The 12,732-nt window shown below is 38.6% G+C and overlaps 1 protein-coding gene across 6 annotated transcripts in view; it reads right to left on the bottom strand.

Annotated features, from left to right (window-relative positions):
• ROCK2 (Rho associated coiled-coil containing protein kinase 2) overlaps positions 1-12,732 on the bottom strand; it is a 155,746-nt gene that overhangs the window by 72,208 nt on the left and 70,806 nt on the right. For all 6 annotated transcript variants that reach the window (XR_012902516.2, XM_075923482.2, XM_075923480.2 and 3 more), the window contains exons 2-3: positions 10,316-10,397; positions 7,979-8,079 (exon numbers count right to left, since the gene is read on the bottom strand). Coding sequence is in view for 5 of the 6 variants with exons in the window: in XM_075923482.2 (XP_075779597.1) it covers positions 7,979-8,079; positions 10,316-10,397 (183 nt within the window). In the remaining variant the exon portion in view is untranslated. The remainder of the gene's footprint in view (positions 1-7,978; positions 8,080-10,315; positions 10,398-12,732) is intronic.

Raw genomic sequence — 12,732 nt, 5'->3', positions numbered from 1 at the left:
TCATGTGTAAATGGTGACACAAACAAAATAAAACCAATATGTGAAAAGCCATCAGCACATGTAGAATGAGATAGAAGAAAAGCATTTTTACATCTTAAGAACATAATGGTTGCAATCCCTTATAAATTTTATTCTAATAAACTTAATTACAGATTTTAATATTCATAAAATTCTCTTTAACACTGTGACAGGCTGCTGGCTAAGTCAGAGCTCTGCCATTACAGCCTGGCTGAAAAGGCCAACTGAAGACAGCTGAGCAAGCCCAGGCCTGAAGGGCTAATGGAAGCAGCTGTGGGCTTCATCAGCCAGAGGGCTATATAAGTTAGCCAGAGGTGAAGTGAAAAGAGAGGAGAGGAGCAAAGAGAAGAGCCAGGGTGTGGCTCAGTGTGCTTCCCCAGGTAGAAGGAGAGGCTGACTGAGTTTGCTGTAATCCAAAGCTCTGTAAATAGAAGGTGGTGGGAAACTGACAATAAAAGGCACTGGTGATTGCACCAGAAAGTGTCTCCGGTTAATTTGTGGACAAAGAAGGTGTCCCAGGGTGAGGAGCTTGAGTGAGGACCTAGCCACAACATCCATTGAACTTTTTGTTTCAATAGTACCCTAGAGCAGTGAGTTCAAAGCTTAATTATACATTGTTCAAAACCAATGCTTGCCTTTTATCGTTTAAAATATTTTTAATTTTTAACTTTATAAGATAGCATCTTGATATTCTACTACAAAAAATGGCAAATTACACCCATCTGACTTTTCTCTAAAGATTTCACATATCCTATTATGTTACAGCTTATGTAAACTCCCAATATTTCTATGTCTGTAATCATTTTACTTGTCCTTCTCTAGGCCTCATTCAACTGTATGACCTATCTATAATAGTGTAGTTACACTTCAATATTATTTTATAGCCTATTTATAATGCAAGCTAACATTTGTTTGCTTTTAACCAATGCTGCACTCTGAAGAAATGTTTTCACTAAACTATCCACACTCATATTAAACGTTTTCCTGGGTTGTTGCAACTAATTTATAGCCCAATTATTATAAGTAATTCAACTTATTCCTTCCAGCATGTTACCTTATACTTATTTACATTAAATTTCACCTGCCAGTCTTGCCCAGATGTCTAACTTTGTTAGGATCTTCAGTTCCTCATAATATTAGTTTTGACTAGCCTAAGTTGTGTCATTTGAGATTTTACCACCTCAATTTTTGCTCTCTTTTCCAGATCACTGAAGTATTAAAACAACATGTCTCACTACAAATCTTTTGGGATACTCCTCTTTAGGTTCCTCCTATACTGAAAATTAACCATTTATTCCTATTTGTGTTCCCAATCAATTTCTCAATCCATTGAGGCACAAACTGAATAAATGGTCTGAAACTTGTATTATGGTGTTAATGAGAACTTTTAAATCACAAAATCTGGAATAGTTTTGGCAAGTCTACAGTAGGCAAAGTTTTGACATGTGACCCTGTGGAGATATCTGATGCAGATAATCCCTGTGACATAAAAAGATAGATGAACTGGCAGTTTTAGGACCGACTGAAGACTTTACAATCTTTAAAGAGATGAATTCCAATATAATGACACAATATAGTATTGAAATGAAACACATTTAGGACAGATGTCTGAATTCTCCTAAAATTTCTTTTGAGGAATAAAACAAATTATGAGCAGAACATGTAACTAGAATCATACAGAACACAAATTTCGTTGTACATGTATCTCCCTTTTTGGTTTTACAAAAGGGAGTCAGCTTTCTTTTCCATAATAAATAATCTAAATTTGTAAAAGCAGAATTGGAAGGTTAGAGAATTAGTTGGTATATTCCAGGACAGACTATTTAGTCAAATCAACTAGAAAACTATTGATCAGATAGTAACCAATTAAAGTAATGCAACTAAACATTGTTTATTTTAAGAATGTGCTGATTTGCATAACAGCATGTGTTCTGTACTCCTATTGACCTCATAGGAAAAATCTTCAAAATGTGTACAGACTCTTGTCTGGTCTGTAACCATGGAAATCTCAAACAACCACCTCATTCTGAGCAGTTACAGGCTCTACAGTTTCTTGAGACAATAAGCACTAGTTGTACGAACAGAAAAATAATCAAGGTACAAGATACTATGGAAAGCAGCAAAACAGGTCTCGAAATATCATTAGGAATGTGCATACTTGAATACATGAGCCAAGACAGGCATGCACATTTTAGGATCATCCTCTTGCGTAGCTTGTTACTAGGCAACAGTTTTTTAGGTGGTTGGCTCATGAGAGCTGTAAACTAAAAACGTTACCAATATGCTGCAATACCTCAGGGCTACGTCTAGACTGGCATGATTTTCCGCAAATGCTTTTAACGGAAAAGTTTTCTGTTCAAAGCATTTGCGGAAATGAGCGTCTAGATTGGCACGGACGCTTTTCTGCAAAAGCACTTTTTGCGGAAAAGTGTCCGTGCCAATCTAGACACGGTTTTGCGCAAGAAAGCCCCGATTGCCATTTTCGCAATCAGGGTTTTTTTGCGCAAAACAATACCGCGTTGTCTACACTGGGCCCTCTTGTGCAAAAGCATTTGCACAAGAGGGCTTTTGCCCGAACGGGAGCAGCACAGCATTTCCGCAAGAAGCACTGATTTCAGACAGTAGCAAGTCAGTGTTCTTGCAGAAATTCAAGCGGCCAGTGTAGACAGCTGGCAAGTTTTTCCGCTAAAGCAGCTGCTTTTGCGGAAAAACTTGCCAGTCTATACGCAGCCCTAAAGTAAATACCAATTTAAGGCACTAAGGAAATACCTATCCTTTGACATATCTTCACGTAACATTACTTGGAAAACTAGTTCTTTTTTCCACTCCAAATACAGGTTGAAACTTCGTAATCTGGACTTCCCTTATCCGGGAACACCCCTGATACAACCTTATTGGGGTTACAACCTCATTGGGGTGACCCCATGAGGCCATGAGTGTTGCCAGCCTACGGGGTTGAGAGAGTGGAGCCCTGAGAGGCAGCAGAGCCACCAGGCAGAGCAGGGAGTTCTTGGCAGCAGGCCAGCTAGGGAGAGAGCTCATGGCAGCAGCAGACCTCTGGGCAGCAGTGGGGCCTCTGAGGATAGCCCCTAACTGCAGCAGAATTGCTAGATGGAGCATGGTACCCCAGGTAGGAGCAGGAACCACTGGGGGGAGCGAAGAGCTCCCGCTCCCCAAGTGGCAGCAGAGTCGTGGGGAAAAAAGTAGACCCGAGTGGCAGCAGAGTTGTGAGGGGAAAAACAGTTCCCCCCCTTTCCTCCCTGCCCAGGAGAGCAAAGCCCCAGGCAGCAGTGGGACAGCCAAGGAGAAAAAGCAGAGCCCCTGGTGCACTGACCTCCCTTGTTCCGACAAATTCCCTGGTCAAGGATCAGTCAGGTCCTGAGGGTGCCAGACTAGGGAGATTCAACTTGTATCAACATTGTGAAACAAAAGTTGGAGGCACTGAAAATTATATTACATCAACCAGAACATCCATAGATCCTTTGCTCAATTGCAGATGAAATATTGGCAGAGAGGCCCTTAGTGAAAAACATGCTCATCAGAAGCATTGAGAAAAAACTGCCTAAAGTCATGGTTAACACTTGCCACCAGCTTATGATCCCTAAGGAATCACTCACTAGTGGGGGGGGGGGGGGGGGGGGATCAGAGTAGCAGTTCTGGGAGTGGGTGGCATGCACAGCTAGCTGACTTAATGCCAAAAAAAAATTTCCTGCCACTAAAGAAATTCTCCATTAGATGATTACAGACAGAAACCAGATCCTATGTAGCACATGTGCACTACAAAGCAGTGTGAATGGAGACAAGAATCAGTCCCACTGATTGGGCTGGTGGTATCCAATTATCAGGTAGCTAAAAAATGTCCCGAGAAAAAGTGCAGGATGCATCCAATACTTCAGTCAGCATTGAACAGAAACACCTCAAGACAATCAATAAACGTGGCAATGACATATCCAAACATTTGCTTTGTCCTGAGCAGGCCTTGTGCTCAAAATGACCTAGGGGAGACCTTTCTTGTAGTATCAATATTAGTTGCCATCAGTGAAGCAACTAAGTTAAAGACATCTGAGATGAATTATTAAGCTGTTTCCTCAAAAGCAGCATGTACATATGTTTGTATGTTCATCGAGGTGCTAACATTTGTTTAGGCACCAGTGTTCCCACTAAACTGCATGGCAGCACAGCTTCACAGGAGATTAATCAGCCCCTATACCAAAATACTAATATAGGGGGAAATTTGTCAAGTTTCCTTCCTTTTACTATGATGCACTAAAAGCTAGTATGATTAATGTATGCTTTCTTAATGCATCACAGTTACTGTATGGCTGGTCTCTGCTTCACTAATGAAATGTAAAACAAATTAATGGTGTTTTAGAAGACAAGTCTCTCCAAGACACATTCTGCCATCACATAACATGCGCCCTGAAGACAACTCCCAATGACTGTATCAAAAGGTAATCTACAGTTTGAGGAAATTATACGACTGCTCTAAATCGCTTTTTCCACAAAGAAAGAAACATAAAGTCCTAGGATGAAGAAAGGTTTTGAAAGTAATTTCAAGTGTAGTCCCCTTACTAAAGGTGCCTCTGCTTATTTTCTGGGAAGACCCTGTATGCTGCAATCTAGCCTCAAAGACTACAATTCCCATGAGCCCTTGGGAAAAACAGGAAGGAAGTGACTCTTATGTGGGAGATGGGGGGGTCTCTCCACCTGCATGAGAAGAGAGGTCTAGTAGTCTAGGACTTTGCTCTTGGATTTTGGAACAGAAGGGAAGCCAGGCTGCTGTGGAGGAGTTTGATCCAATCCAGGGACTGTTAGAGTGCAGCTACAGACTGGGACTAGATGCCTTTGGAACTGGGATCTAGCAGGCTGCTTCTGATAGGCACAGCATGAGACTGTAAGTAATTGGGCATTTTTAGGAAAGTGCTGCCTGGGACAGAGCTGCTACATAGCTTGGACCCTCATACACACTACCTACAGAGAATCTCCATTACAGCTGGAGCTCTTCAAGCACACCCACGCAAGCAAGAGTCTGGGACTCTGGGGTGTGCACACTCTGGGGTGGGATCAATATTGGCAGTGCAAATGCTAGATATATAAGTTCCAATTATTGTTGTGCACTTATTCATTGTTATTCATGTTAATCTGTTAAACCCTGTTTATTTAAGTTAAGTAAATATTGTTTATTTTAATGTAATCTATTAGATGTATATAATTTGTAGTTGTTGTTCTGGAATTAGATCCAGATTATTGCTGGAATGAGTTTATTCCTGGAGGCTCTCAAGGCACACCAGTAAGTGTGTACAAGGCCAGCCAGGTGGAGCCACCGTTGTTGTACATTCTTCATTAGCAAGAGACTGCAGCAAGGGGGTGGATAGGTTTTCCCCAACGAAACAACATCACTACTGGGGTACTCAGAATCTCTTTTATGTCAAGGCCATCAGGCGCCCAGGCACACCTGTGACCTGCTCCCGAATAACCCAGGGAGGAAAAAGGGCATTACACAAGTATCACAGGCCTTGCTGCTGATGTAATAAAGAAGTAAAATTAGTTAAAGCTGCTATAGAGAAGGAGCCACAGTTAGTTTCCTAAAGGAAGTTTCAAGCTGGTAGAGACTAAGAATGTCAAGGACTAGTCAACTGAACTTTGGAAGCCCCGGGGCCCACCATGATACTCCCAGCACATGCCAAGGGCTGCAACTTAAATGTGGTTGCATATACATGCAAATATATATGCAAATCACTTTTTATACCGACGGGCATGAATACAAAGATTAAGGCAAGACTACACAACATGCAAACCCCATTTAAGTTAGTTCTGATGATATTAATAAAATGCAATATTTACCCGATTTCCACCCATATGACAGCACTTTTAATGAGCAATGACAGTCCAGGAATTTAACTACTAAAATGCGTATCACCAGAAAACCATTATATTGACTTGCAATTATGGAACAAAAGAAACACTTGATACAGGAACTGGTAGTAGAAGACAGACAGAAAGGAAGCCTGCAAGGAGTTTTCACCTTATAAAATTCTTTGCAGCAGCTCCTCTTCTAACAAACAGGGCCCCAAGTTGCAGCTTCTCTTATTCTATCACTAAGAACAGACAGGTAACTCAATTTCAAAAATGCATCTTCAAAGCCCTGATGATAGATGGCTATCCCTGGAGATGCCTATATTCTGTGGGCTCTCTATTAACTCTCCTGAAGCTAAGCATAGTTCACTTAGAGGTAGAGTGTGCAAGAACTGCACTCCCACATTGTCAGAGGAGGATGACCTTGCCAAAAACAAAAAACCCCACTGCTTTTTCATGTTATTCACATGAATCACATCCAAACTTGCAAGTTACCCATGAGTCATGCAAATATTGTTACAGTTGCTATTTTTTTTCTTTCCCATTTATCTTCCAAACTATTATTTCACTTTGGAAAGCATTTTAGGCATATTTTGTATGCAAGACATTATCCAAAAAGCTTTATTCTATTTAAACTGCAAAACTTCTTTTTAAGTTAGGGTAACTGTAATGAGGAATCTAATATCTAATTAGAGGAGCAATAAATCAATCACACTAAGTGTAGAGATAGAGGATAAAACCTTTTTCTAATTACATTAAACAGTCCAAATGTGTCTTTACTGGTCAAGATATATTAAAGCTACACTATTTCTCTTTGAAAATTAATCCAGCCTGGACCAAAACGACTGCTGCAGAGGAAACCAGCAATACAAACAACAAAAGTTTTCCTAAGCCTTATGGGCTTGCCCTGTTTTTCTTCAGCATTCTATTATTAAAATACTCTGGATAATTTTCTTGGCTCTGTTTTATTATTTCATCAGCTTTAGTTTTAAAAATGGACTAAGTATCAAATTTCATTGAAGCTTCTAAGTATTTCTACATCCTTTCTTGAAGTGTTATTTTGTAACTACTTAGAGAAGTGTTTTTTGGTAAAGAGCAAAAATATGTTTTCCTTCTTTTTCTTAGAAATAACTATTACAAAGCTATAAAATTTATAAGCACATTTCAACACAGATCCCAGCTGGTCCTACATCTATTATATTTACAATGAAAAGTCAGTGAACACACACACAGATACACACACACACACACACACACACACACACACACACACACAGACACCTTTTAATTTTAAAATTATTGATTTATCCTACAACATTACTTGGCAGCTTTGACCACGTCAAAATCAATTGCCAAGGAAACAATGGATAGCCCAAATGAGCAGATGGAGTGTTTGGGGGCTCTCTCAATGTAATGTCATCTTTTTGTAAATTTCTAAACAGGTATTTTATATTAGGTAATATAACTTGAAAACAAACTTTGGATTTTTAAATTAAAAATAAAAATTCAGACAAGAAATCGGGAATACAAATCTTGTATGTAAATAAGAATAATTGAATGTATTATAAAACTATTGCTCTTGGTACAAGGGACAAGAAAAATCTGTGGGGGAAAACCTTCTTGTTACCCTATTAGTACTTTAACACCAAGGAGGTTTTCTGATACGGTTATTATTACACACTGACCATTTGTAGCAAAGAAAAAAAAAACATAACTGACACGCATATAACACACTGAAGCTGACGCAGGTAAGGGAAGCTACTTTCAATTCTTTCCCTGGCAATCCACCATTGTGGTTATGTACTTTAGAGGTCTCATTTTAAGATGTTTAATATACTGCTACGCTTCAGCACAAGAAAGAACCTGGAGAATATAGTATATACATAGAATTTCAACTTCAATATTTTAATCCTTGGGTTTCTTCGTCAAAAAGTTTATATTTAAGAAGGAATTTGACAGTAGATTACAAGAAGAAACTTAAAATAACCAGTATCAATTTTTGAACATTTGCATACTTTTCATTAAAAGATACACTAACAGTATCAAGTTGATACAATAAATCTAGCTGACAAGTAGTAATCAGATAATGAGTAGACATTCTTACCAACTGTACTTCTCCAAAAGCACCTCTTCCAATCACCTTAACAACATCATAGTCTTCAGCTTTCATTTGTAAAGCTCGAATTTTTTCCACAATTTTCTCATCTAAAAAAAGTTTCAAGAATAATGTCATATAGACAGATCTGGAGCAATGTGTGAATATCTCTGGTGATATTTTCAGTTTAAAACAAACAATTTGAACACAAATGTTAAAAATTTTCAACTAATTTCTGCATTGCCTTTAAACCCATTTGCTTGGGCTTAAAAGCCATAACTCCAGTGGTTTTGGTATTTTTTGGTAAACAGCTGAATTATCTTCCCTTAAATGTGAAAACTAGCACTAGTCTTATTTCAAGCTGTGTTTTACCTAATGTGTTAAAAAATATGCTTTAACTGCTAAAAAGTTTCTTGTGATTTGTAAAAAGCCATCATGACAACCTTAAACCTTTCAGACTTTTACTCCGCTGCCACATGCTGGGCTGTCACCATTCACTAATATTCTTTTGATGAGAGTGGAATGTTAAAGTATCCAGCACATATCCCAGCAAAGCAGGTAAAATTTGCCAGGATATACCTGTGAGATTCTGTAGCTGTCAAGTGGTTAAGCATACTATTAGTTATGTTTCTCACAACACAGGCCAGAGAACAGTCTCTGGCCCAGGAACTCTTTGTGTTTCTTTCTTGGGGTGCATCTCTCCAGTCCTTCCTTAAGCAAGAATCCTCATCTCTTCTCTTTAGAACAGGGCTGTACTACTTAGTTCTACACTTTCTCCCTATCCTGGAGTCTTCCCAGTTCTCCTCCATGCAGCTGGGTTCTAGGAGTCAGATTTTTCTAGTGCTTCCTTTAACAGGAGCTCCCAGATCCCCTCTCTGGAACTTGAGATGTTTATTAGCCAACTGTGGGACCTTTACCAGCTTCTGCCTCAGTTAGCCACTTTTGCTTTATGTTGCTTAGCAGACCAGCTTTTTTATTTTTAAAATTCCTGGTTTTAAAACTTTTATGCTAGTACCCTTCTCCCAGGTCATCCCCAATTGGCTGTGTGAAAGGGGAGCTCCACCCTTGCTATAAAGCTCCCAATCTTAGGCTCTTAAAGCCCTGGTCTACACTAGGGAGTTATTTCTAAATAACCCCCCTTATTTCAAAATAATAAGCAGAGCATCCACACTACCAAGCCAGGTATTTCAAAGTAAGGGGCTGGTTATTTCAAAATCTGTACTCAAGCTTATTCTCTGAGGAAAGAAGATTTCAAAATTGTTATTTCCAAAGTTATTATTTCAAAATAAATCATTTTGAAATAATTTCCTAGTGTAGACAAGTCCAAAGAAAGAGTAATGGGATTTCCTCCTGGATGCTTCTTACCCCCAGTACTGCTTCCTCTCTGCCAGAGGTTTGTATTATCAGATCTTTCAATCTCTCTTAAAGGGCCATGCCACATAATGGGGTGGACAGACCATTAGGCTACGCTATCCTTAAGGGACCCACAACCAACAAAATGTTTGTTTCCCAGATCTTTGCAAACATTAATGAAGTTATGTTTTCTCCTGTTATTCCCTGGCTTATGCATCCTTTTACAAGATGCTTAATTTGAAAGGAGCGGGTATCTCCAGAGTAGCTGCAAATTTTCCCCCAACAAGCTTGATTTCTAGTTTAGAAAACAGTTTCAACTAAACTAGCTATAAAAACTGCCTCAGCCAGCACATCCTGGTCTATACTGAAGATCCAACAGGTTTTAAAACAAGACTGATTTTTTGGGAAAATTTTCCTTGCATAGACAAACAGCTATGTTTTCATGTGGCTTAATAGACAGGCATAGTAAATGTATTTACATGGCTAAACAACCATACTTTAAAATCCATTAGAGAAATAGTAATAAGACATTTCTGAATTAAATCAATAGTACAATTTCATTAATTATTTACAAGACAGTGTATGCCATTTTGAGTAATTACATCTTTTCTGCAGATCACAACAGAACCTCACTAACAACCGCAAAACTTGAGAATTACCGCTAGCATTTAAACAAAAGATAAAATAAATTAAGGATCATATATCATGAAAATACTTACTTGACTAGTATTGTTTTGGTCTTGATAACACTTTAGTATTGATTGTATACTGTTAAATACTTTGCAACACATTAGTAAGAGTAATGAAATATCACAATAGCAATTGGCTCTCAAGTAGCTATTGAGAAGGGAATGCTGTTTTAGAAAGCAAGCTCTGTTCTGTGGTGATTAGCAAAGCCCACATGAGTAGTGTATAGTATTTCTGAACAATCAACTTAAAAGACTATTTATCTTACAATCATGACAACATGAAACATGTTTAAGTGCAACTTACATCTATTTAAGAAATTATCTATGTTTTTGTTTTTCCTCAGCGCTGGAAAATCCAGATCAAGGACCAAAGAATTCAGGCCATCCTGTAAAGAAATAAAAATAAGTTAACTGTAAACATGTTTCTAGAATTTAAAAATTAACTTATCTTAAAAGTGTTGTAATAGGTATGACTTCATATTACTCAAGCACAGGTTACATTCCCATTATGCAAATATAGTTATCTTAATGCACACAAAAGGACTGCACAGGCACAAAGGCAACAGCTTGTGTTTTAACATTCTTCCTCACTCAAGATATCATTTCACTAGATTTCTGATCTTGAATCCAGACTCCCTAGGACAAGACAGGTCAGAACTTCCTTACAATTTAAAACATTTTCATTCTGGCTACATCTAGACTAAGCTTCGGAAGAAGCTTTTCTGGAAGAGATGTTCTGAAAAAACTTCTTCCGAAAGAGAGCGTCCACACTGCCAAAGCGCATAGAAAAAGCAATCTGCTTTTTCGGAAGATAGCATCCACACTAAATGGACACTCTCTCTCATTTAAGCTGTGATAACTATGGGTGGAGTGGCCACCAAGGCACCCATGCCTTTTCCTCTTTCCTCTTCTTTGGAAAGAATTCCCTCTTCCCCATCCACACACTCCTTTTTCCTAAAGAGCTCTTTAGGAAAAAGTCTTCTTCCTTGTAGAAAGAGGTTTACCAATGCTGGAAAAAAACCCTCCGTTCTTTTGTTTTTTTTTTCAAAAGAACACAATTGCAGTGTGTACGAATGTGAAATTTTTTCAGAAAAACGGCTGTTTTTCCAAAAAAACCTCTGCAGCGTAGACGTAGCTTCAAGTCACAATCCTCACTCTAAAATCAATTGCCTAAACCTCTATATATGTGTGTGTGAGAGAGTGAGTGTCAGTAACCTAAGAGTTCCCCAAAACCTAAGCATCAGAGAAGTCCACAGAATATGGCCATTAAAAATTTTAGTTGTTGAAAATATTTCTTATCGTTATCAATATTGTATGGAAGAGTGACAGGTGAATGAGAATCTAGTCCAGTGATATCTTCAGAGAAAGAAAAATGCAAATTCCATATGAACTGGTATTGTCCTCTTAAAAAACAAAAGCCCAAAATTCTGTCTCCACAAATACATAAATTGTACAGTAATGAAGAAACAAAAACGGTTAAAGGACGTTTCAGCCTAAAGAATCAGAGAGCATCCAAATCACCCATCCACAGCAGCACGTAGGAGAACTATGGAGGAAAATGTATCAGGTGGGAAACAGTTAAAACGTATGGCCAATTAGGTCTTCAAGAGGATTATAATGTAAGATTTGAGCTACAACGTAGATACATGTAGAGAACACCACATATTCCTTCTAATTGGCAAAATTCAAGAGTTAGGCCAGACTTTTGGTCCAGAAAATGTGATTATATAAGACACTGTAATAGGCATCAGGAACAGGTCAGCTGAATAAAGAGCCAGCAAAAAATCCTTCAAGAAAAACTGGTTTGAGGGAAGATGATCCTCAAGTATGATGATAATCTCCACCTAATACACAGGTCAAATACACAATTTGACAAACATATCTTAGATTCTAACATGGTGATGCAAACCATTTTCAGCTATCCAATGGGTACTGACTTTAAAAAGAAGCATAGACCATTTTCTGCAGTTATACAGCAATTTTTTCTTCAACAAAGGAGTGTCAATTGTGATCGGATTCTATTCTTAACAATACACAAGTGAACTACTGCCATAATGGCACATATTAGAGATATGAATGGTTAACCGGTTACCTGGTAAACATCACCAGCCCAGTAGGACCCACTGCGAGTGGAGGGCATTCCAGCCTGTCCAGCCCTCGCCTGGCTGGAGCAGCACCTCTGCTTAACTGGTTAACTGGTTGAACTTAACTGATTAACTGGGATTTTACATCCATAGAACATACACCCAGGGAAGTACCTCCGTCTTTCTGCTTGGACTAACATTTCCCCAATTGTATATAAGGCCTCCTTTGCAAACCAATAAAAATATGAAAATCTCAGGTCCTTGTGAGCTGCTGTGGAGCATCTTTAATCAGAGACAGGTGTATTAACTGTAAGTTGATCAAACTGAAATTGACCCAGAAGGGCACATATTCAGTTACTTCTTGGGAACAGCAGTCAGACATGGTTGAGTAGAATGTATTTAGCTGAGTTATGCCACCTTGCTGATTAACAGAGTGCCTGCAGCTAGACTTGGTGCACCACCAACAGAAACAAGTTTACGTCTCAATGCATATAAAATTCATTCTGCATATGGATGAAAAATATCAGCATATGGATGGAAAAGATTAGAGGGGAACATTGGCAGGAACTATAATTTTTGAAAAAGAGTTCAAAAAAGATAACTGAGGTGTCCACAGATGCTATGCATTTGACTTGAA

This window comes from Pelodiscus sinensis, chromosome 3 (genome assembly GCF_052426305.1).
Source record: "Pelodiscus sinensis isolate ZL-2025 chromosome 3, ASM5242630v1, whole genome shotgun sequence".
Taxonomy (NCBI): Eukaryota; Metazoa; Chordata; order Testudines; family Trionychidae; genus Pelodiscus; species Pelodiscus sinensis.
Note: the sequence above shows the minus strand (reverse complement) of the source record. Positions and strands in the feature narration are given on the sequence as shown.